Source organism: Aquarana catesbeiana, unplaced genomic scaffold, assembly GCF_042186555.1.
Source record: "Aquarana catesbeiana isolate 2022-GZ unplaced genomic scaffold, ASM4218655v1 unanchor237, whole genome shotgun sequence".
Taxonomy (NCBI): domain Eukaryota; kingdom Metazoa; phylum Chordata; class Amphibia; order Anura; family Ranidae; genus Aquarana; species Aquarana catesbeiana.
Genome location: NW_027362665.1, coordinates 787,178 through 810,989, shown reverse-complemented (window position 1 = coordinate 810,989; position 23,812 = coordinate 787,178). Strand labels below are relative to the sequence as shown.

At 45.4% G+C, this 23,812-nt stretch overlaps 3 protein-coding genes across 3 annotated transcripts in view; 2 read left to right on the top strand and 1 right to left on the bottom strand.

Annotated features, from left to right (window-relative positions):
* LOC141122060 (uncharacterized) overlaps window positions 1–23,812 on the top strand; it is a 396,180-nt gene that overhangs the window by 127,706 nt on the left and 244,662 nt on the right. The gene's annotated exons all lie outside the window — the stretch shown is intronic.
* LOC141122052 (uncharacterized) overlaps window positions 1–23,812 on the bottom strand; it is an 85,893-nt gene that overhangs the window by 30,376 nt on the left and 31,705 nt on the right. The gene's annotated exons all lie outside the window — the stretch shown is intronic.
* LOC141122006 (uncharacterized) lies at window positions 1,660–23,119 on the top strand. The gene is made up of 8 exons (XM_073611797.1): window positions 1,660–1,828; window positions 3,568–3,696; window positions 3,970–4,104; window positions 4,193–4,316; window positions 4,433–4,530; window positions 4,620–4,847; window positions 4,972–5,113; window positions 15,937–23,119. Exons 1-8 carry the CDS (start codon window positions 1,685–1,687, stop codon window positions 17,139–17,141), a joined length of 2,205 nt encoding a protein of 734 aa, XP_073467898.1. The 5' UTR covers window positions 1,660–1,684; the 3' UTR covers window positions 17,142–23,119.

Here is a 23,812-nt window from a genome sequence, read left to right as displayed (position 1 = left end):
ACCAGTGTGGGACATTCAGACAAGCTGAGCTGCACCTGGGTACCATGAGTAGACCCTACCAATAGATCCTGCTCCATGGTAGGCAGAGAGCACTCTAAGTTTGCCTAACAATCTTCCTGGTAAGCAGAAAGAACCAAAACTATACTCTCTTCTAGCACCTACCTAGGAGGGTGCTACATCCACCCCCCGCTAAACAAGCCATGTCCTCACTGGCTTTGGTCATCCACCTCTACAAAAATCTACAAGGAGTATCACTGGCGCCCGCCACCTACGCATTCAGAAATAAAGTCCTGCAACTTTTAACCTCTTCTCTTCCTGAAAAATTGACAAAGTCCAGCTCTCATCGTAAACTCCCGGTGAAACACCTCTCTGGGTTGCGAGAATTGATGGTCAACAAATCCCAGATGAGCCCACACATGTAGCACTAACTCTCGGTGGAGCTGCTGGTTTAAGCGGGCTGTTACCTTCACTCTTGATACCTCTGTTTCACCGGCACCGGGTCTAGGGTTCCGTTGAGTTTACCTCTGGACGATACAAGCACCAACACTTGAGTACGTTTTCAATGCTTTATTGAACCAAGTAACGTAGGAAGTAGCAGGAAAGAGGCAGGAGGAAAGCTGCAGGGAAGCTCAAATACATTTCTTTAGGATTCTTTAGAACGTCCTTTAAAGTTGAATACTGTAATTGGATGCGATCCCCTTGTGGGACACGATCTTTGCTCGCCTGGATAGGCCTCTCTCACTTGCGTAGCAGCCAGTACGTAGCACGAACAAAGGTCTCTGCCACCGACTTGCTTGGATTAAACCCGTACGATCCTCTGCCACAGGATGTATTGGTTTGCGGTGAATGTCAGACACAGTACTTGGACCTCTAAGCCAACCCGGCAGTACTATGTAATAAGACTACTTCAGGATACGTCCTCCAACCAAGTCACCAGGCGCCTCTACAGACCAGCACTCTGCATGATCCTTCCATGACGGGTCCTCCCCTGGGATCTCCTCAGTTGTCCAGCTTCTTCACTCTGAATAGACAGCTCAGGACCATTCCTCGGCTGCTGTGGTAGGCCCCAGACAGGCTTCTGGGCCCACCTACGCGCCGCAGCGATGCAGGCCTCTGGAATGGAGGACCACAAGGTGGTACTCTAACGCATACCTGTCGGCCAGGAGGGCCAGCAGGTGGCTGTAAAATGACCCCTAAACATGGCGTCTGTCCCATAAATACCCTCTCCCAGAATGCAACTCGGAGGACCACCTCCACCAAGTTGTCTCCGGGACAGAGGAGCACCCATACGCTTCGACACGTTGCTTTTCCAACACCAGCTAAGGGTAACAACGACACCCAGTGGCTCAGTGTGGAATCACACGCAACGTCAGCCAAGCTGGAACAGAGGCAAATCTAACTTCCTCTAATGAGCAATTCACTAAATTTACCTATCAGATGGTAGATCATAAATCTACCAGCGCTACATATGTAAACATTACATCCTTGCAATTTATGTTTAACATATCCATTATGAGTGGACTGATATATATATATATAAATTTATGCTTTTTGATATATAATTTTGCATTTTCTTCACGAAAAAGTTCATTTTCGGGAGTTATGTTTTTAACTTTGCCCTGTTATACAGGAATGGTTATTATGAGACGTTTCTTGGGGCTGCAGTTCCTCTGAACTCCACAAGATGGTGATCTTACTTCTACCCAGACAGGAAGACTCTATGGAATACAGACAGGAAGTGATGTCAGCTACAGACAGGAAGTTCTGGGTGAGAGGTGAGTCGGGGGGAAGTAGCGAGGAGAAGTTGGTGGAAGAAGCAGCAGACGAGGTAATAAGATCTTATTTTCTATTTACACCCAGTAACCCCCCGTCATGTCCGTCCTCTTCCTCCATAGTCACTGTGATGTCTTTTATCTCCAGCAGATGATGATACACACATATATAGTGTGGAAACCTAGATTAACCCCTTCAGGGTCAGAACATTTTCCCACTTATGCGGCCGGAACATTCTCTTCATTTTGGAGATAAATTCTAGTAATATGTTCCTCTAAACACACATCACTGACAATAAATAGACAAGACAATGACCATCCTGACCATACATGGCCTACAAAGGACAATTATTACACTACACAGGCTGTTGGTCTCTGATGGTCCTCTCACCCCACCTGCACATACTTTTCTCACCTCCTTAAAGGAGAAGTCCATCCTGAGATCACTTGGCTGGTCTTCTCCTATGGGTTACAGGAGTACAATTCGTTTTGCACTCTTGTGACCTGTTTTCAGCAGAGAGCGGGATGAAGTCCTCTCTCTGGGGACATCACTGGAATCAGTCCAGGCACCGCATCATCACCACAATGAAGTCTGGATCTTCCAGGTGTCTGGACTGATGACCATCTCAGCCTCTCAGCGAGCCACTGAGAGACTGAGACGGGCGCTCCCCTCCCCTCCACATCTCCAGTGAGTGCGGGGGGCAGAGCTGTGAGAACCGAGCCATCGCAGATGTTAGATCGATCGGTTCTCAGTGAAGAGGTGCCGGGGGACCGATGCTGCATCCACCTAGGTAAGTATGAATCTGAAAGAAAAAAAATCATACTTCTCTTTTACAGACCTTCTGCCAGCAAGTGAAGGAAGCCTTCACCTCACCATTTCACCGTTCTAGAAATATGTTACAGGATACAAAATAGACCAAGAGAACAAACCCCTCCCCCCTGCTGTCCTCCTACCAGCACTGAAATAAAAATCACACACCAGTAATGTGCACTACAAGGTCCACCCCAACAGACAGCAGTCTATGGTAACAGCATGATGAGGACAAATGTTCATTCCAACATACAAGGGTCCTGCAGCTTGTCAGATAAAGATCCGGGAAGATCCAAGGAGATTAAACAACAAAGAAATGACAGCGCGAGATCCTCATTAGAATGATGAAGTCATTTATTCCATAAAAACAAATAGTACACTTACATGTTATAATCTTCATAATCAGCATAGATGGCAGATGGGTTGTTATTGGAGAAAACAAAACTGACTCCTCCCCCACAGTTCTGTACTCCACCATCAGAATCCTCCTGCTATCCAATCCAATCCCTTCTCTTACTGCAGAGAGTGACAGTGACATCACTCCGATCAGTCAGCAGGCTGCCGGAGATTGGAGCCTTGCAGCCGGAGTTCTGATAATTATCCTGATTAGCCGACAACTCCGACCAAAAGTCAGCAAGTTCCCCTTCCTGGACATCATGATGACCCGACATTGTCCTCACATCACTGCCTCAGAGCAAACAAGTCAAAGGAAGGATCGTATTTATCATTCCTTGTCTGCAGATCTAAAACCAATCAAATCCAGTTCAGAAACTAAACAAACCCAACATAGAAAGGGAATATTTGATCCAAAAGCCAAGAGGGTCCCGCACCTCAAAAATGTAGCAAACAGTCCAAACTAAATCTGTTCCCATGGGGGGAGTAGTTGTTAAATGTACAGGAAGCCTCCTATTACCCCCTCACATCCACATCCTATTATTGTGTGACCAACACCATCCAAATAATTCTTACTTTCATTTCCCAAAGTTATCCGTCTACAAGGAGACCTGTATAGATCAAATGACGGGACCAATGAGGATGGAGGAGGACCGGAGTCACATGACTGAGAAGATACTAAACCTCACCCTGGAGATCATCTACCTGCTGACCGGAGAGGTGAGGAGGATTCTGGGAGGTCACATGACATCACTCTTATCTCTATTAATAAAACATAGACCTGACCGGAGAGGTGAGGAGGATTCTGGGAGGTCACATGACATCACTCTTATCTCTATTAATAAAACACAGACCTGACCGGAGAGGTGAGGAGGATTCTGGGAGGTCACATGACATCACTCTTATCTCTATTAATAAAACACAGACCTGACCGGAGAGGTGAGGAGGATTCTGGGATTCTAACATGATATTCCTATTGGTTCCTCAATACAGAGATTTCCTCTTGTGAAGTCAGGTGATCATATGACCATCACAGTGCCTCCATGTGACTCCCTAAAACCTGAGAGACACAACATGGAGAAGATTCTAGAAGTCACCAAGAAGATGATGGAGCTGCTGACAGGAGAGGTGAGGAGGATTCTGGGAATTCTGGGACATTATCCAGTAACAGACAAGGGATGTGTCTGGATGGTGACTGTATCATTGTGTGTGTCAGGTTCCTATAAGGTGTCAGGATGTCACTGTCTATTTCTCCATGGAGGAGTGGGAGTATTTAGAAGGACACAAGGATCTCTACAAGGACGTCATGATGGACAATCAGCCGCCCCTCACATCACCGGGTAAGAGGAGACTTTATTGTAAAGGAGAGAGCAGTACGGAGGGTCCACCTAGATCCCCCATCATCTGATAAACACATAGAAACAATGTATTCAGTCAGTGTGTGTGTTTCCTACAGATGGATCCAGTAATGGGAACCCACCAGAGAGATGTCCTCCTCCTCTGTATTCCCGGGATTCCACACAGGAAGATCACACCATCCCTCACCATCATCAGGTAGATGAGGAACAATCACTGATAGTATCATTAGGATCTGTACATTATCTGCATTGTTACCATTGATGTCATTTTTATTATATATTCAGAGTGGAAACCTGAGAGAGTCTAAAGTTGAGGTTAAAGAAGAGATAAAAGAGGAGGATGATGAGGATGGGGTGACGGAGGAGTCAGAGTATCTAAAAGAGCACAAAGATCTGTACCAGGACACCATGGTGGAGTCATCCAGCTACAGAAACCCACCAGAGAGATGTCCCCGTCCTCTGTATTCCCGGGATTCCACACAGGAAGGTGACACCATCCCTCACTATTGCAAGGTTGGTGGGATTGGAGCATCTAGAACATTGACTTGTAGAAATAATGTGTGGATTTCTTATGTGATGTCACAATAATAAAGCTTATATCTTACAGATGATATTCTCTCTCATTTTCTTGATTTAGAGTGGAGATCCAATCGATATAGAATTTGAGGTTAAAGCAGAAGAAGAAGAGAGGTATGTGAGGGATGATCAGCAGTCTATGGAGGAGGATGGAATAACGGGGACATTTATAGAGGAGGACACTCCTACAGAGATCAGCACAGGTGGGTCATTAACACTAAATACATTCCTCCACCCATACTGCTCACTGATTGGTCCAGAGTAGGGCGGGGATTGGGTGATATCAGCCTGTAATCCCCTGGTCACTTTCCTGAGCTGTGTTCCCCGTCCTGTATTCCTGTATTTCTCTCAGATAATCTTCCTTCTCTGTGCTGCAGACACAATTTATGTATCTAGACTGGATTTATGGAGATTCTGGGGTTCAGCTGGCAGCAGAAATTTGGATTTTCACCATAGGTGTTATTAGAGCTAGGCACCTGAGGTATGTGCTTTGAGTCTTCTGCCCCATACTAATACATCTAGTAAGATCTCTGGCAGAGCAATTCTCCCAGGGTTACTTGTTCTGTTGTTTGCTGGCTGTGCCGGGTGGAGGGATATGTCTGTATAGTCTCAGACCCAAGTCACTGAGTGCAGTCTCAGGAGATGGGAGGCAGCGGTGTGGGACCTCTGCAACTTGTCTCATGTAAACATTTAATCTTCCACTGATTACTGAATACCAATATTATGAGTCCTGACCCTTACACTGTATAATTTATATTCTACATTACATACTCCTGACCCCTGCACTATATACTCTATGTTGTACATTACATCATTCTGATACTATATAGTCCTATCTGTTGTATCCTGAATAATAAGTTGTAAATTACATAGGCCTTACCTGTTTTGCACCCATTTCCTACCAGCTGGACATTTTATATCTGATGATGTGATTGGAGCACAGACTTTTACATGTTGATAATAATGTGATAACATCCTCAAACTTTTGAACCTTTTACAGAAAGTGATAATGGGGGAGGAGTCAATAACCCAATGATGGTGGTCTTCAGGATCAGTCCAGTCTTCATCTTGGTTGGTCTCCCCCCATCCTCACTCTCTGACCTCTGGTGGGGCTCAGCCCCGCTGTTATTCATGACTAAATCATGGACTAAATAAGGAAGTGCAGGACTTCTTGTGTTGGGAAGATGGCAATGAGTGATAGAGGGGGAGGGGACACTCGTCCTATAATCCCCTCATCACTGTCACTCCTATAAAAGACAGTTCTCGTTGTTTCCTCACTCTCTGACTAAGGTCCATGAATAAAGAAATGAACTGGTAGGAGATTCAGAGATGTAGGGCTGAAACAACTAATCGTCATAATTTGATTGTAATAGATTATGAAAATAGTTGTCAACAATTTTCATAATCGTTTAGTTGGTCAGACGATTAATTGGCCTGCATACAGAATGTATTGTTTCTTTACATATCAGAAAATACAGCTCAGTACACCATCCATACATGTCAGTAAATGCCTGGGAACTTGAATGTGAGGAGCAATGTCTCATGGGGCATGAAGTCCTGGGCAAGAGAAGGAAGCAAGTGATTCTAAAGGCAGACCTTTACCTTCCTATAGGGCAGTGGTTCTCAACTCCTGTCCTTGGGACCCACTAACAGGCCAGGTTTGCAGGATAACTGAAATACATCACAGGTGATATCATTTGCTGCTCAGTGATTGCAGTATTCTAGTCTGCATCTCCCCAAGGTAATACTTAAATTCTGGCCTGTTAGTGGGTCCTGAGGACAGAAGTTGAGAACCACTGCTATAGGGGAACTCTATACTATACTTTGTGGCTTCCTATAGGGGAACTCTATACTATACTTTGTGGCTTCCTATAGGGGAACTCTATACTATACTTTGTGGCTTCCTATAGGGGAACTCTATACTATACTTTGTGGCTTCCTATAGGGGAACTCTATACTATACTTTGTGGCTTCTTATAGGAGAACTCTATACTATACTTTGTAGCTTCCTATAGGGGAATTTATCCAGAAAAGGAGAATTAGGGCTGCTCTGTGCAAAACCATTACACAGAGCAGGTAAGTATGACAGTTTGTTTAAAAAAATGAAATCCAACATTTACAATGACTTTAAGGGCTCTGTGCAGGAAGATCAGCATCTGACCCCAGAGAAGATTGAGGCTGATAGATTGGAGGTGATAGAAGGCATTACTATTACATAAAGTAAAAGTTTACTAGTATTGTGCATTATATATAAAATTATTATATCCATGAAAAAAGTCTCAGCTTTCAGTATTACTTTAATATAAAAGTCCCCCCTCCCCCCTCTAACCTCCATATATCTTCATGTGTGACTCCCAGGTAAAATCCCCATATATCCTACTTCTGGGTATATTTATTATTATATATATGATATAAGATATATTACTTTCACAATTTCACAGTATAAATGAATCCCTTATAGTAGTGATTATCTGCTGTTTTTGTACTATAAAGGACTATTTTTTTTTCCCAGTCATCTTCCAGGACGGCTTACAGAGAGAGAGGCTTCTCCCACCTAGTTCAGGAAACACATGATCCACATTGTCAAAGACCGCCCATAGGCCATGGCCCCTCAGTGTTATGTGTTACCTCTGACCAAGACAGGAACTTCAAGCAAGTTGTTTTTTATTTGTCTGGCCTACATTCTAGGTAGTAGGGGCCTCCCAGCGGACAGGTCCCTCTAACAGGGGCAGTGCTTCTGGGGAGCTGGTTGGCTTGGGTCATCCTGGGCCCCTCCACTAGGGACTCATGGATGTGTAAGAAGGGACCCCCTCTCATCTCCCTGTTGGTTGTACCTTCAGTGTAAGTTGCCTTCTTGGTGCAGTAGGATGCGTGCTCAGATGAGTCCATCCATGATGGTAGTGTGCCGACAGTAGGCTGGTCTCTAATAGCAGGGGGTAGCCTGTTTCTCATTCCCGCCAATGTTGAAGCATGGGGAGCACGGTAAGCCTGTCTCCTTGCTGGGATCCTCGTGTGGCTGAATCTGTCTCGCCGGCGTGGGTGGATGCACAGGCAGGAAGTGATGCGGTCGCCGGAAGTCATGGGGCCATCTTGGTACACCCGCAGGGGTAAACCCAGCCTGTACCAAGGAGAGGAAGGCAGGCACGCTATCCACAGGGACAGCGCCAGATCCACAGCGCCGTCCTGGGTCCTCCATGCCAGTATAAATAAAGGGCACTGGCAGAAGATGGCGCTGGGTTGCTTCCTGGACAGTGGACATGGAATAGCAGGGCTCTGCGGATGCAGGTCTGGAGGTGCCATCTCTTGACTTTGGCCCTAAGGTAAGAAAAGGGGGGGCTAGGGCGCTCCTATCTTCTTTTCTTACCCTCCTGTAGTGGGGGCACAGGGGGATTGTGTAACCTCCCTCTAGTTGAGGGTTGAGTCACATATAGCATCACAGGTTTTCTTTCCATTCAGTTTGTACTTCAGTTAAAGTAACACTGGTTTGGTTTTGTCCTTTGGTTATTTCCAGGACAAAAATTGAGAGCCCAAAGAAAGCAAGAAAGATGCTTCTAGAAAGAGATGCCCAGTCTGTACTAGAAAAATGCCCTCTGGTTGGAAAAAAGACATATGTCAAGATTGCATTGATAACCTGGTCAAGAAAGAAACAACCCCGCTATTCAAACATTTCATAGATTCAATGAAAAAGGAGACGAGGCAGACTCAAAAATCATTCAAACCCTGTGCACAGTATTCCGGGGCAGATCCCATCCCCAGCACATCCAGTACCAGCACTAGGGTAATGCCGATAACCCCTTCTATTAGGCAGGTGACCTCTGATCGGGGGATACCGAAGGAGCTGGAGGAAAGTTTGGAGTTGGCTTTGGACTCCAATGAAGAGGAGTGTGAGGACAAGCCAAATAAAAAACAAAGATTCCTGTTTCCCTCAGAGGAGACAGATGAGTTATTAAAGGCCATATATGATACCCTGGAGCCAGAAGATAAAGAGCTGTGTGTGCATGACCTTATATGCAGGCCTCCAAGCCAAGCAGGCCAGAACCTTTTCGGTTAATGCTTCACTAAAAGAAATAGTGTTGCAGGAGTGGAAAGTACCAGAAAAAAAATAATCTTTCTCCCCAAAAACCTCAAAAGGAGGTTCTCTTTCAAAGAAGATAATACGAGTCTATGGGAGAAGTGTCCCAAGTTGGACGCCTCCCTATCAAAGGTCTTAAAGGGAGCGGAACTCTCTTTTGAGGATACAGGCTTATTAAAAGAGCCCATGGATAGGAAAGCTGAAGGTTACTTGAAAAAGGCATGGGAGGCCTGTTCAGCTAACTTTAAACCTGCCCTTGCCACTACCTGTGTAGCCCGTATTTTGGATTTGTGGTTAAAACTGCTCCGATCACTTCTAGAGTCAGATACTCCAAAAGAAGAGATCCTGGAGGCTCTACCAACATTAAACAAGGCAGTGTCTTCTATAGCGGATGCTTCAACAGAATATGAGCTTTATGGCCAGGGCTACAGCCTTAGTTAACGTGGCCAGGAGAGCTATCTGGTTAAAATGCTGGGAAGGGGATACAGTCTCAAAAATGAAGCTCTGTCCTCTTTCTTTTTCAGGTGAATTGTTGCTAGGGAAAGAGTTGGAGTCGGTACGTGTAAGGTCAGCCGACAGAAAAAAGGGGTTTCCTATCCCCAAAAAGCAGCAAGAAAAAAAGGAATCTTCGTCCTTTTCAAGGGAGAAGTGGCATCAGAGGTGACAGATGTTGGCAGAACAAAGATTATGCAAACGGGCAGGATCAGAGAAAAGGGTGGCAGTATAGGAGAGGGAAAGGAAGGTGGCATCCTTTTTAAACACCCCCCCCCCCAGGGTAAGGATTCCTCTCAGTGACTCAGCTGGCCAGGACAGACCATTTCCAGCAACAATTTTATTCTGGATCTTATCAATCACGGATACAGAATAGAATTAGCGGGCTGTCCTCCTCCAAAATTTCTTCCTACACTTTTACCAAGAGAGCAAGATAAAGCGGTGGCCATGTCTTCTCTCCTTCAAAATATGCTCGAGCAGGATGTGATAAGTTATATCCCTCCGAATCAGAGGAAGGGTAGAAGATAACATTCCTGGGGTACACAATAAATTTGACGTTATCCAAAATCTTTCTGTTGGAAAAATAAATCATGATGATAATTACAGAGGCGAGCGAGCTCTGCCCAAGCACAGAGACTTCAATACAAAACATGATGAGGATTCTCAGATTGATCATGGCGGCCATCCCAGGGGTTCAATGGGCCCAATTTCACATGAGAGCTCTTCAGTCCTTTATGCTCTCAATCTGAGATGGGAAGAAGGAGAACACTCAGGAAATAAAACTGATAGTCAGGTGGTGGCTAAATGCAGAAAATCTCTCAGCTGGTCATCTTTGGTCACAACACCTTCCAGTGACAGTCACCACAGATGAGTGTGGCCGAGAAAGGGGGGCCCACACGGGGAACCAGATGGTACAAGGGGTCTGGAGCAATCAATTAGCCCGCCTCTCTTCCAATGCGAAAGAGCTAAAAGCCTTACAGAAGGCCTTTCCTGATAGGAAAACACATACAGGTCTTTTTGGACAATATAACTGTTAAGGATATGATTAAGAGCTTCAATCGAGCTCAAAGGTTATCTGCTGCTGTCTCTAATTGGAAAGTGTGGCTATGCATGCATATAAAAGTAGGACTCTCTGAGACACGCTCAGCACCGTTACTTTTTACACTTCTGATTTATTCAAGGCGGTGCTAATGTTTTATACACAAAAATACGTCATTGCTATGTTAGTCTAATAGGTACATCTCATTGGTTAAGATAGAAAAGAAGATGGAGAATCTTCATGTCGAGGTTTGGCTGTCCTTGGTTTTATCTTCAGTTCCACGTTCTTCTGATGTGTGGGATGTAGGGGGTACCCGCCATCTTGAGAAAATATAGGAACAGAGCAAACCTGTATACTTGTATAATGAGTACGGAGAAAAATATGTATACACATAAGAAACTAGACATTTTCAGATTATCATTATCTAAATCACATTCCTTCACAGTCCCCCCTAAAATGGCTATTTTCTCTTTCCTGTCCCTAATACTAAAGGTCCTACTTTCACCTGGCCCCTTCTCCTCAGCAACTCTTTTAGGCTGTATATAGAATTGGGCAGCAACTGTTCACTATCCTCCTAAATTCAGCTGGGGAGGTGCAGTCAGGCGCTATCTATCCCTAAAACCCTATAGGATTGTGAGGTTATGGACAGGGAGTGACTGTAGAGGAGTGAAGGGTTTGTCATCTTCCATCATAAGGGGGTCCTCTTCTTCTTGGTGGAGAAATGTAGGTGTGCTATTGTCTACAGCCTTGCTCATTAACTTTTTTACAAAAGGTAGAATACAGTATACAATCAGGGCTAAAAGAACCAGGATTATTAATACCGTTACCCCTATCTGGGCGAGCACCTTCTGCCACCCACTCATCCAGCTAAAGTATTGATCCCATGGGTCTGTCATACCTGAGTTCTTCTTCAACTCCAATGACAGATCTTCTAATTTCTTTATAGCTAGAGTAACCTTACCATTTGGGCCTGTATTATCAGGAATGTATGTACTACAGGTTCCAGTTTTTTCCTGTGATTTTACAAATGCCTCCTTTCCCAGCTAGCACCATGTCTAAGGCCATCCGGTCCTGGAATGTCATGTAGGAAGTGGGGGCTAACTGGTCAGCAATTCCCTGGAGGGCATCTTTAGTGTAATTTACAAATCTCTGTTGGCTATAGTATGTGTAGTTAATCCAATCTACATTCTTGTTGACAGTTGTTATGGGGATCAAAGACTCAAAACCAGCTTTTACCTGGTCCCTGGCTTTAAACTCATCAGGGACCCCCCTTGGAACCCCCATGGCATCTATGTATACATGAGGGTCAAAGCTTCCGGAGAGAGCTGCTCGCTTCCTCCTCTGACTGTGTGCTGGGTCAGTGTATGTATCAGGGGTATCTTCGGTTAGGATATGGGGGGGCATAATGACCTTTGCAAGGGCACATTCACTGGTCCAGGTTCCCTCTAATCTGGTCCTGATTTTCAAATCCCCACAGATCCAATACACATCACCAAGGGACTGCACCCGGTTTAATACCTGTCTTCTGCAAAGTCATTCTGCTTATCGGGGGCTTTCTATTTTCATCTTTTTTTGTCGAATACACTCTGTGGTCGCCCAATCTGGCCCTGTGTTCCAACCCACTGGCCCCCACTGAAACCACAACTCTGTCCCCAGTAACTGTCTGTGCGGCATACATATATATCCTTACTGTCAGGGATATCACTGTACCAATGGCATCACCATGAAGGGTCAAACGGACAAGGTACTATGTCACAGTAATCTAAGGTAAAGGTGGTCACATGTGTACCTGAAGAGTTATACCAAAACGTAATTATGTTTTTGTGATGGCCACCTCCTGGGCCCCTCCCCCCTAGATCAAACAGAAAAAGGATATGCAGCTTCCGAAAACACGCTCTCCTGCAGTGATAAGCGTGCATTCAGGTGTTCTTCCTGGCCAACTTGACTGAGGTGGCTGTGGTCAGCAAAACTTGGGCTGAACCAAACAAAATTTCATAAAGGGATAGGGCATGTTTCCCCCGGGGGTGTGTAGTGCTAACTGAACCCCAGTGCTGCCTAAATCTCTTTTGTAAGGGTTGCTGTTAAGGCTGGGCCCTGATCTCTCAATATCACCTCTGGGACCCCAAATCTACATACTATCTCACTCAGTAGTTTCTTAGCTGTGGTCCTGGCAGTCATGACCACTTCCACTAAGGCGTATTCGAATCTGCCACTTCTTGGCACTTGAGAATGATCAATTTGTATCCTCTGGAATGGGGTATAGGGCTTTTGCCAGGTGCTTCTTCTGTGCGTCCTGGGTTACATTTGGTGCTGATAATGCATGATCTACAGAAGTTGTCGGTCAGTGGAGTAACTCTTGGTGCAACACTTGTTGATAAGAGAGTTCATAAAAGTCTTTGTCAAGTGGGCAGCTCCATGTGCCCATTGCACCACGGCTGGGTACATACTCCTGGGTAGACAAGGCTTCTTGTTGCATTCGAATAGTCCATTTCTGAGAGTTGCTCCTCTCCGTTTCCAGCTTTCCTTCTCATCCGGACTTGCTGTTTCCTGTAGTTCTTTTAGATAAACTCTGTCCACTGGGAGAGTCTGTAAGGTAAGCACAGGGTGGTCTTCTTCTACCACCCTGCTGTCCACTTCCCGTGGACCACTAGCTGTCTGTTTGGCAGCTGAATTGGCTAGATGATTGCCTCGACCTTCCTTTGAGTTCATTTTGTCGTGTGCTTTTACTCAGAATAGTCACTTGGGTTGGGTGAAGCAAGGCATCAATCAAGTTTTCACAGGTGTTCCTGCAGCCGTCAGGAATCCTCTGTCCTAGATAACACTATAATCATGGGCAATGCTGAAAGCATATCTTGAGGCCATATGAATGTTGGCTCTTTTTCCCTCTGCCCATTTACATGCTGTAGTGAGTGCTTACAGCTCTGCCTCCTGTGCAGACATCACCGGTGGTAAGGCTTCAGCTTGTAGAACAGTGTTTTCAGTGGTGACCGCGTGTCCTGTGTGGTATTTGCCACGTTCATCAGCAAGCAAAAATTGTTAGGTCTGAATACTGCAGGGGTATTTCACTCACGGGGGGAGATGCGTGGTTTCCAGCCATATTAGTTTGATGCAGTCATGGGGTGACAAGTCAAGACTCTACTCCTCCTCCTTTCCCCCCTCGAGAAGTGGAAGAAGGGTGGTAGGGTTCAGTGTTTGACAACTTAATAGAGTAATGCTGTCCAGTAGGAGGGAACACAGGAGTCTTAAGTGTCTGGTAGTGGACAAGTGTTTCAGCTGGATCTTGGTTGAATATGGCAACAATGTCATGGGGAGCAAGCAGAACGAGGCAGTTCCCAAGGACCAAGTTCAAAGTTTTGTCAAGCAAGGCTTGTGCAGCAAAGCCAGCTCGCAGACACAATAGGCCTCCTCTTGCTACCGCATCCAGCCGACAGGAATAATATCCTATGGGGCGTAGGCGGATGCCGTGTGATTGGGTGAGTACACCTGCAGCATGTCCCAGACGTTCGGATACAAAGAGCTTGAGCGTTTCGTCGTAGTCTGGGAGCCCTAGCGCTGGGGATGGCGCACACTTGAGGGCCTCAAACTTAGATAATTTTTCAGGAGACATCTGGAAGGGTCTGATTGCAGAGCATCAGTAGGAAGGCTTCTGGAATCCATGCTCTGCACTAGGAAATTAGTCCAAGGAAGGCATGAAGGGATTTCTGGCCTTGTGGCAGTGGGATATCAGAGATTACTTGCACCCTGTCTTCAGTGGGGTGTCTTGTCCCATGTGACAGACCGTGTCCAAGGAAAATGACAGGTGTTGAGCACCACTGCAATTTGGGCTTTGAGGCTCTGCACCCCTGGTTGGCAAGATAGCACAAGAGGCTTTCTGAGGTGATTTCAACAGGGGGTAAGTCAGCTGCACAAAGGAGAAGGTCATCAACATGTTGGAAGAGAATCACTTCCAGGTGTTCCTCTTGTCATGTGTCAAGGATGATAGCCATAGCTTTTGCAAACTGGCTTGGAAAGTTCTGTGCCCCTTGTGGCACAACTGTTTAGGTATGTTGCTGTTTCTTTCCGTGGATGAATGCAAAAAGGTACCAGCAGGAGGGGTGAGGGTGGACACTGAAGAAAGCGTTTGTAAGGTCCACCTCTGTGAGGTACTTTGTAGTCAAAGGCATCCACAGCAGGTACCTGGTTCTCTTTTGCACCAAAAGAGTGCACCAAAGAGGAAAGTCCCAACAAAGGTAAAAGGGCATCAAAAAATACTATCGTCAGGTGGATGAAGTCGGCAATCATTGAAGCATACAAGACACCATCTCTACCACCACCAACAGGAGTCAACGCTCATTCCACAAGAGCAGTAATTACATCTTGGGCTGAAAGAGTCGGAGCTTCGCCACTCCAGATATACAAAGCGGCAACCTGGTCCAGCTTTCATACGTTTGTAAAGCACTATTTCCTTGCAAATCAAGACCAGACCTTCGGCAGAAAAGTGCTGCAGGCTGTGGTCCCGCCCTGATTAGGTAGTTCTATTTGGTTCTCTCTGTAAGCTGTCCTGGAAGATGACTGTGAAAAAACTTAACAAGTTATTACCTGTTAATGCTCTTTTCCAGGAGTCTTCCAGGATGGAGCCCCCCCCCCCCCCATTTGTTTCATAGGAATAATTATGTAACTCTAAGGTGGTTGCACCAACGGAAGTGTTTATTATTTTATTTGCACCTTCAGTTATTTGTTAACTTAGAGGCCATGGCCTATGTCTTTTATAATGTTGATCATGTGTTTCCTGTACTAGGTGGGAGGAGCTTCTTTCTCTGTAAGCCGCCCTGGAAAACTCCTGGAAAAGAGCGTTAACAGGTAATAACCCTGTTTTTGTAACCCCATCATAACAGATGATTAAAAAAAAATCATGCTGCTGCTACTAAATGTCCTATGCTGGCCATACACGGATCGATTTTTGGATGAGAATATTCACACAAATATTTGTATGAAAATTATTTGTACATTTGATGAATGGACGAGTGTAGTTCAAAAATTCCACTTGCTTTTAACATTCAATTATAAAATGAATGTAACTTCTGAGCAAACACCACATACATGATGTGAAAATTTGTTCGATGGAGAAAAGTTTCTGTTCTGCTCTTTCGAATTTTCCCGTCACTGTGGTGGAAATGAACGCCGACTTGACCCCACTAATGGTTAGAAAACTGGATGAATGTTTTTTTGAAAGAAAAATGAGTTTGTGTACGGCCAGCATAAGTGACATCAGGTGCAGGGAGCTTGTACCCACCTACCTGTCTATGACAAGGGAGTCTGTCATCCATCATATTATATTACACCCCTGTCTGATCATCTGCAAAGCTGCCTGATGTGGGCGGAGTCCTGGTTTAGGGGAACCAATCAGCTCATGTCTAGTAATAATCTTTTTATTTCTATTTTAGTAGATGGACGGGAGATGAGGAAAACCTCAGAGGATTGTCTCACTTTGTCTCCAGACTGTAAAGTAGAAGATGAGGACATCACACAGTATAGTCCAGGAGAAAACCCGACTACCTCAAATGTCCATCCGGCACCACACAGTGTAGATGGACCATCGTATTCCTCTTATCCTGAGGAACCTCAGACTGTGAGGGACGGCGCCGTCCTTCCAACAGAGAAGAGCTTCTCCTGTACTGAGTGCGGGAAGTGTTTCCATTCTAAATCCTATCTTAAAAGGCATAAAAGAACTCACACAGGTGAGAAGCCGTATTCCTGCCCTGAGTGCGGGAAATGTTTTTCAGAGAAGTCCAGTCTTTATAAACATCAGAGATCTCACACAGGGGAGAAGCCGTATTCCTGTCCTGAGTGTGGGAAATGTTTTTCAGACAATTCCAGTTTTAACACACATCGGAGATCTCACACGGGGGAAAAGCCATATTCCTGCCCTAAATGCGGGAAATGTTTTTCAATGAAGTCCATTCTTTACACACATCAGAGATCTCACACAGGGGAGAAGCCGTATTCCTGTCCTGAGTGCGGGAAATGCTTTGTACGAAAGTCACAACTTTTCACACATCAGAGTTCTCATAACGGGGATAGTCCAGGAGAAAACCCGACTACCTCAAATGTCCATCCGGCACCACACAGTGTAGATGGACCATCGTATTCCTCTTATCCTGAGGAACCTCAGACTGTGAGGGACGGTGCCGTCCTTCCAACAGAGAAGAGCTTTTCCTGTACTGAGTGCGGGAAGTGTTTCCCTTCTAAATCCAAACTTAATAGGCATAACAGATCTCACACAGAAGAGAAGCCGTATTCCTGCCCTGAGTGCAGGAAATGTTTTTCAGATAAGTCCGCTCTTTACAGACATCAGAGATATCACATGGGGGAAAAGCCATATTCTTGTCCTGAGTGCGGGAAATGTTTTTCACAGAAGTCCAATCTTTCCAGACATCAGAGATCTCACACGGGGGAGAAGCCGTATTCCTGTACTGAGTGTGGGAAATGTTTTTCACAGAAGTCCAGTCTTTCCACACATCAGAGATCTCACACGGGGGAGAAGCCGTATTCCTGTACTGAGTGTGGGAAATGTTTTTCACAGAAGTTCCATTTTTACAGACATCAGAGATCTCACACGGGGGAGAAGCCGTGTTCCTGTCCTGAGTGAGGGAATTGTTCCTCACTGAAGTCCTGTCTTCCTGTACATCAGGAATCCCACACAACCCTCGAGGTGTATTAGTGCCTTGAGTGCGGGAAATGTCTTCTATATGAATGTTGCCGGATATCACAGCTTACATGTGAGGAAGAAGCACACCCTGATATACACCTCAGATATACTCCATGGCTGATCTTCATCATGTAAGAAACAGTTGATAAGGAGATCAGAGATCACCAAAGACATGGATGAAGTGTTGTAAAAATACAATGGATGGGCGGCTCATACAGGTCTGGTAATATACTTTTATGTCATGGCTTTCTTCCAGGTCCGCAACCATGCACGCGGACACCCAGAAACCTCCACTGTAATTGGCTGTAGGACAAGTTTGTCAGCAGGTCCCAGCCAATGATTTTGCCCTGTACCCTGCTGATCACCTGCAGCCAATGACAAATCACTCCTGTGTTTTATTTTGTAAACACGGGGAGCTATCTTGTGATTTCTTCTCTTCCCGAGTCCTTTTCGGTTCAGGAAGAGAAGAGAACATCACACTGTGAGTATAATCACCACACTTTACACCCACACACCTTAGATTGGCACATTTAACCCCATTGATTGCCCTCATTCACCCTTTGATCACCCCTGTCACCCAACCAGTGCCATTAGTACAGCGTCAGTGTACAGTATTTTTCACCAATCGCTGTATTAGGGTAACTTGTTACATCAGATAGTGCCAGGGTCAGCTAGCATTAGATTGCCCGCACACTATCGCACTCACACTATAGGATCCTGATCACCACCATTACTAGTATAGTGTCTGTATGGATCAATATCCTGATCACCACCATTACTAGTATAGTGTCTGTATGGATCAATATCCTGATCATGAACAGAACTATATTAGTGTCCCCCCTTAGTATAGTGTCTGTATGGATCAATATCCTGATCATGAACAGAACTATATTAGTGTCCCCCCTTAGTATAGTGTCTGTATGGATCAATATCCTGATCATGAACAGAACTATATTAGTGTCCCCCCCTTAGTATAGTGTCCCTAATAACGCAGCGTTAGAAGGGTCAGCCCTTCTGCCTCCCAACAAGTGCAGTGTCAGTAGATCACCGGCACCTCTGATACATTGCACACATAACCGCAGTGTTAGCAGAATCAGGCCTGATCTCCTCTAGCAGGTACGTTTTATTTGTGTAGCACCCTGGAGTTTAGGCAGGGAGCTCCTCACACATTTACTTGCCAGGAGTAGTTATTCTGGTTGATTGTGAGAGATCTACTGATTTCTCCCTAAGTTTGGACTTGTTGCACTTTTCTCTTCTACCACTAGGTGGCCAGACACTTGGCGGTACTAGATATGAGAAGGACAACCCAAGGTCAGGTTATGGGTATATGGGTTATCTCAGCCAATGGGCAGGGGTTTTCTTGAATCTCTTGGCCTGCTGGGAGAACCTATATATAGAGGTGGAGTCAGGTGATCAATGTTCAGTGCCACCTGGACAGCTGTCTAGGTGGATGTGTGTTGTATGCCCCCTGCTGCTATACAGGAGATTGGGCCTATCCCGGGCACATCTGGCTGCTAGGCTGTGTGAGTTCCTATCCAGAAGTAAGTGAGCAGCGCGGGGTTGGCACTGTGGCTTGCAGTCCAACCAAAAGTGACGGTTCTGCTGGCTGGAAAAGCTGTCATGGTCGGAGGTAGAGGGGAAGCTGTCACCACTAAGGGACCAACCACCTTATTACCAGGGACCTCAGTGAGTAACGGAAGCAAGTACCAGAGCAGTATTCTCACTGAACGGGCATGGTGGAGAATCAGGAAACTTCAGGTGGTGATCAAGCCAGGGACCCAGCCAGCGGAGGTGATGCTTGCAGAGCAGCCTTGTGTGTCAAGCCAGGAACTGAGCAGGCCAGTGGAGTGAAGCTTGAGAAGTATCCGGAGTGTCCAGTTAGGGACCCAGCAAAGAGGCGGGGGTGATGCTTGAGGAAGATACCACCATGAAGATTGGAGAAGCTCAAGGGATTCAGAGTCAGTGAATCGGAGGGTCTAGTGAGAGACCAGGAGCCCAGTGGGCTGAAGAACTAAAAGGAGAAGTTGTAGTGAAGGTGAAAGAACTGTTATGCTTTGTGTTAGGAACTGTTATGCCGCGTACACATGGTCGGACTTTTCGTCTACAAAAGTCCAACAGACGCTGACGGACTAAAGCTGGCTGGTAATCCGATCGTGTGTGGGCTTCTCCGGACTTTCAACGTACTTTTTTAGCCTCAAATCCGACGTACTTTAGATTTGAAACATGCTTCAAATCTTTACTTCGTAACTACGACGGACCCCGAAGTCCGCTCGTCTGTGTGCTAGTCCGACGGACAAAAACCCATGCTAGGGCACCTATTGGCTACTGGCTATGAACTTCCTTATTTTAGTCCGGTGTACGTCATCACGTAAGAATTCGACGGACTTTTGTGTGATCGTGTGTAGGCAAGTCTGTTCGTTAGAAAGTCCGCCACAAGTCCGTCGAAAGTCCGCCGAAAGTCTGCCGGAAGTCTGTCGGACAGGCTGTCTGACTTTTGTAGACGAAAAGTCCGACCGTGTGTACGCGGCATTAAAGACTGTTGCCATAGGAGACAGCATTCCCGCACGTGCAGATTTTGCGTCTTGCTGGATGCCTTTCCCTGCACGGCTGTCCTATTGAAGTCTTGGAATCTGCTAATTGAACTTGCAACTACTTTAGGGTGTCCTGGCCCTAACCCTCTTTCCCCCAAAAAGTTTGTAAGAGAAATAAACATCTCTTTTTCATTCAAGAAGTGTCTGGTGCCCAATAACTTCCACCTTGCACCCATTATGCTTCACAACCAACCATATACAGAAGGATATAGATAGATCCACTACCAAAGAATTTACGTTCTGACCAACTACAATCCCTAAAAAAATTACGTAATTGCCCTGATTTGATTATTAAACAGTCGGACAAAGGGGGCAATATTGTACTGATGACTGAACAACAATATATCAAAATGTGTCTCAACATCTTAAATAATAAAACGTGGTATCGCAGAATCACTGCGAGTGTCAGTCAGGAAATATGTCAGTGACTATCCTGAGATCGTTTTTAAAAAAGCACCATCCTTGCGCGACAAATTGACGAAGAGCCACTTTGCACCCTCACAGGCTCAAACGACCAATAGAGTGGGTATACACACGTGCGGACACTGCTCCTTTTGCCCCTGGGTATCGACAGGCTACAAATTTCAATTGCCCAACGGTGAGACATTCTGTCCACCTTTTTGGGCTGACTGTAACACCCAAGGTGTAATATACCTGATGACTTGTAGATGTGGGATATTCTATGTGGGTAGGACCATCCGCCATTTATGGCAAAGCATACGTGACCACGTGTATTACTCTACTAACGGTAAAATGCTTAGTCCCATCAGTAGGCACCTGGATTTATGCCACAGATTTGACACCTCTGTTGCGAGCTTTATTGTCCTAGCAGTAATCCCTCAAGACCCAAGGGGGAGTGACTGGGACAGGAGGATACTCCAACAAGAGGCTAAGTGGATTGAATGCCTAAACGCCACCTGGTGGCCAGGCATCAATGAGGTACAATTTTACAAATCCTTCCTTGGATAAAAACCCTAGGTCGACTCATACGACAACAAACTAAGGTTTCATGCTCTCCAGTAATTAGATAATATGCAGCCTATTACAGTCTACTATTTCTAGAATATTGCACCATCAATCCAATAGCCTCTTCCTCTTTGGGATGGAGGACCCCCCTGTCCAGTGCTCCGCCCATTATGGGCACTTCTGCAGCCTAACATACTCCCTGCTAGTGTTATGTATGGATACTATGACCCTACCGAGTTAAGGGACTGGTTAATCGCAGGAAATCGCAAACCTGTAATCACACTGCTATTTGCAAAATGTATATGCATATTGTATTTTTTCTATGACTATTAATTATGAGTATGCATTTATGAACTGTATCACCATGAATGGATTCATTTCCTACATAGTAACTAATATTTTAATTATGTAATAAAACACTGGCCCAATGTCTCAGGCCTGTGAGAAGTGCTGTGGTAAACTGATCCCGGGCCCCCATCAACTTGCTGGTGTCTGAATTACATGTGCGGCCGGTAAGCCGCATTCTGCCCCCCCTTATCTTTTGGGGGATGGTGTCTGCGGCTTTGGGTCAGATCCATCCCTCCCCCCCTGGATTTACAACGCACACTCTATGATATGTGCGCTGTTATCTCCAGACTCTCTTCCACCTGTTGGTTACAGCCTTTACAGCGCTTCACACGCTGTACTTAGGAGGAACCACTGGGGGGAGCCTTTAGATCAGATACCTATAGGACTGCTCTCCCTCCTCACATCGTTTCTTGACAGAGGCCTTTTTGACCACTGCGCATGCGCAATGGACGTGAGTGCGTGCGCAGCCCCGTTCGGCCGAATCAGGTGATGCATGTTTTGCACACCTGATTGGGACGTGTACTTAAGGCTGCTAGCAATAGCCTTGTACCACGTCACTACTCTTTATGGCGCTCTGATGCCTGGACGTCTCATCTGTACAACACAATTGTCTGGTAAGAATATGCTGAGCCTATACAAGTCTATACTTAAACGCTCTGTAGTTGTACCTTATTTATACAAGTAGATGGAATCTTTATATCCTTTTCACTCCCTATCTAGATGTCGGTCCTGGGATCCTACTAGGTAGCTCCCTGCTGGGATAGGATTAGAGCTTCATTGCAACCATGCTAGTGATGACTTATCTGATGTCAGGTTTACAAGCAAGTAGCTGACTCATGCTGTCTACAAGACCTGCTCAACCTGCATTACTTATAAGGTAGGAGCAGCCATTCATGTACAATTATCCAGCCCTACAGGCAGACCCATATATAATAACTATATGAGGATCTGTTTATGCTTCCTGACTGAATGACAGAACGGCACATTATAAGGAGTTGGTGTCATTACTGGCTAATTAGATACATTTCTTATATTCACCAGATTAAAGTCTCTGAATTCTCTGATGCATCTTGATCATTGGAGGTTCTGTCTCTAATTATATGGCGTTTCAACCACCCATAACTTCTTCCTGATCCGAAGACGGACCCATTTACTCTGGCTGGTATATAAATTGCCATATCACAGCCTTTTTACCTACCTCCCCCTCTGCTCCCTTTCTTCTTCCTTTCTTCTCTCTTTTTCTCCCCCCCCTTTTTTTCCTTTTCCCCTCCCCCCTCCGCCCCCTTTTTCCTTCCCCCTCTCCCCTCCTTCCCCTCCCCCCTCCTTTTGCTTTTCCCTTCCCTGTTTCCTTTCCTTGCCCCTCTCTCCCCCCTCTTCCTTCCCCCCTAACCCCCACCCCCATCTACTGTGCCCCGTGTTCTTATCTACATATGAATGTTTCGGTGTCACTACATATGTACATTAGTCATTATTTCCCCTCCCTCGGACATTTGGGACTCTTTAGGTCACTACCCCCTTGAGTCTATTGGTGATACAAACTTTCCTACCAGACACGTCCCCGCATGTGATCACATGTCACCATATGCGTGTTGAACTTTGGGCCTTTGGGACTGCTCTCTCACAGCACTCAGTGGTTTTGATTGAGACGCATTATTGTAAAGCCTTTACATAAAAACAATATTAATATATTATTCAATGTTTTTTGGTGTATGTCCTTCTCTATTATTCCCCATTACAGGTAACCCAAACAAGCTCCTGAAGAAGCAATCAAAATTTGCGAAACATGTAGAGCCTTACCAAGCCATATCAGTTTGAGGTTATTGAATGGGAACGGAAGGGGTTCATCCCTTCCTTTGTTGTAGGGACTATCCCCTGATCCGTTCTCATACACTTAGGCAGTGATACACACTACCACTTTCCGCAATGTATTGCGTTTTTTTAAAAAAATGTTTACGTCTATCTGATTCTTTTTAACAATTATGTATAAATAAAAGTTTACATTGATTTTTATGATTGGTGCCTACAAAGTCCATTTGTTTTGTTCTCCTGGGTATTCATACCCCCTTCCCTCCCATGCTTCTAAGATATACAGAAGGATGTCAGCTATCTCTGGCTCTGGAGGTTCTCATTAGACTGAAGGAGGCCGGAGACCTTGCTACATCTGTCCCTCTGCAGGGACAGATGAATATCGATGTCCGGGTCTTGTTTGCGAGCACCACCCACTCAAAGCTGATCTTACTGCTGCAGCGTCAGGAGGGAGACTCGTGATTCAGAGGATCCGTGAATAAGAGAAAAAAAAGGGGAAAACTCCAATAGTGTAGTAGTAATAGTAAGGAGTTTATTACTTGGGTAGACCAAAGGTCTTAATACAAAAATACAAGTATAAAAATCGTTAGATATAAAAAAGCCGGCATAAAAACAAAGGCTGAACGCCCGTGCAAACATGGGATGCGTGATGGCAAGCACTGCGAGGCCACGCCCAAATTTAACAACTCCCCTAGATTTTTGGAGACCTATCAAGGTTTATAAATGTTGAACTTTTTTGGGCCTAAAACTCAACATGGGCGTTACTAAAAAGAATGAGCTGCAATCATATTGGTCCAGAGACCCGATTCATCATATGCCCGTGTTCTCTGCTGCAATGCCCAGGCATAGATATGAGATGATAATGCGTTTTATGTATTTTAGAGATCACACACTTTGTCG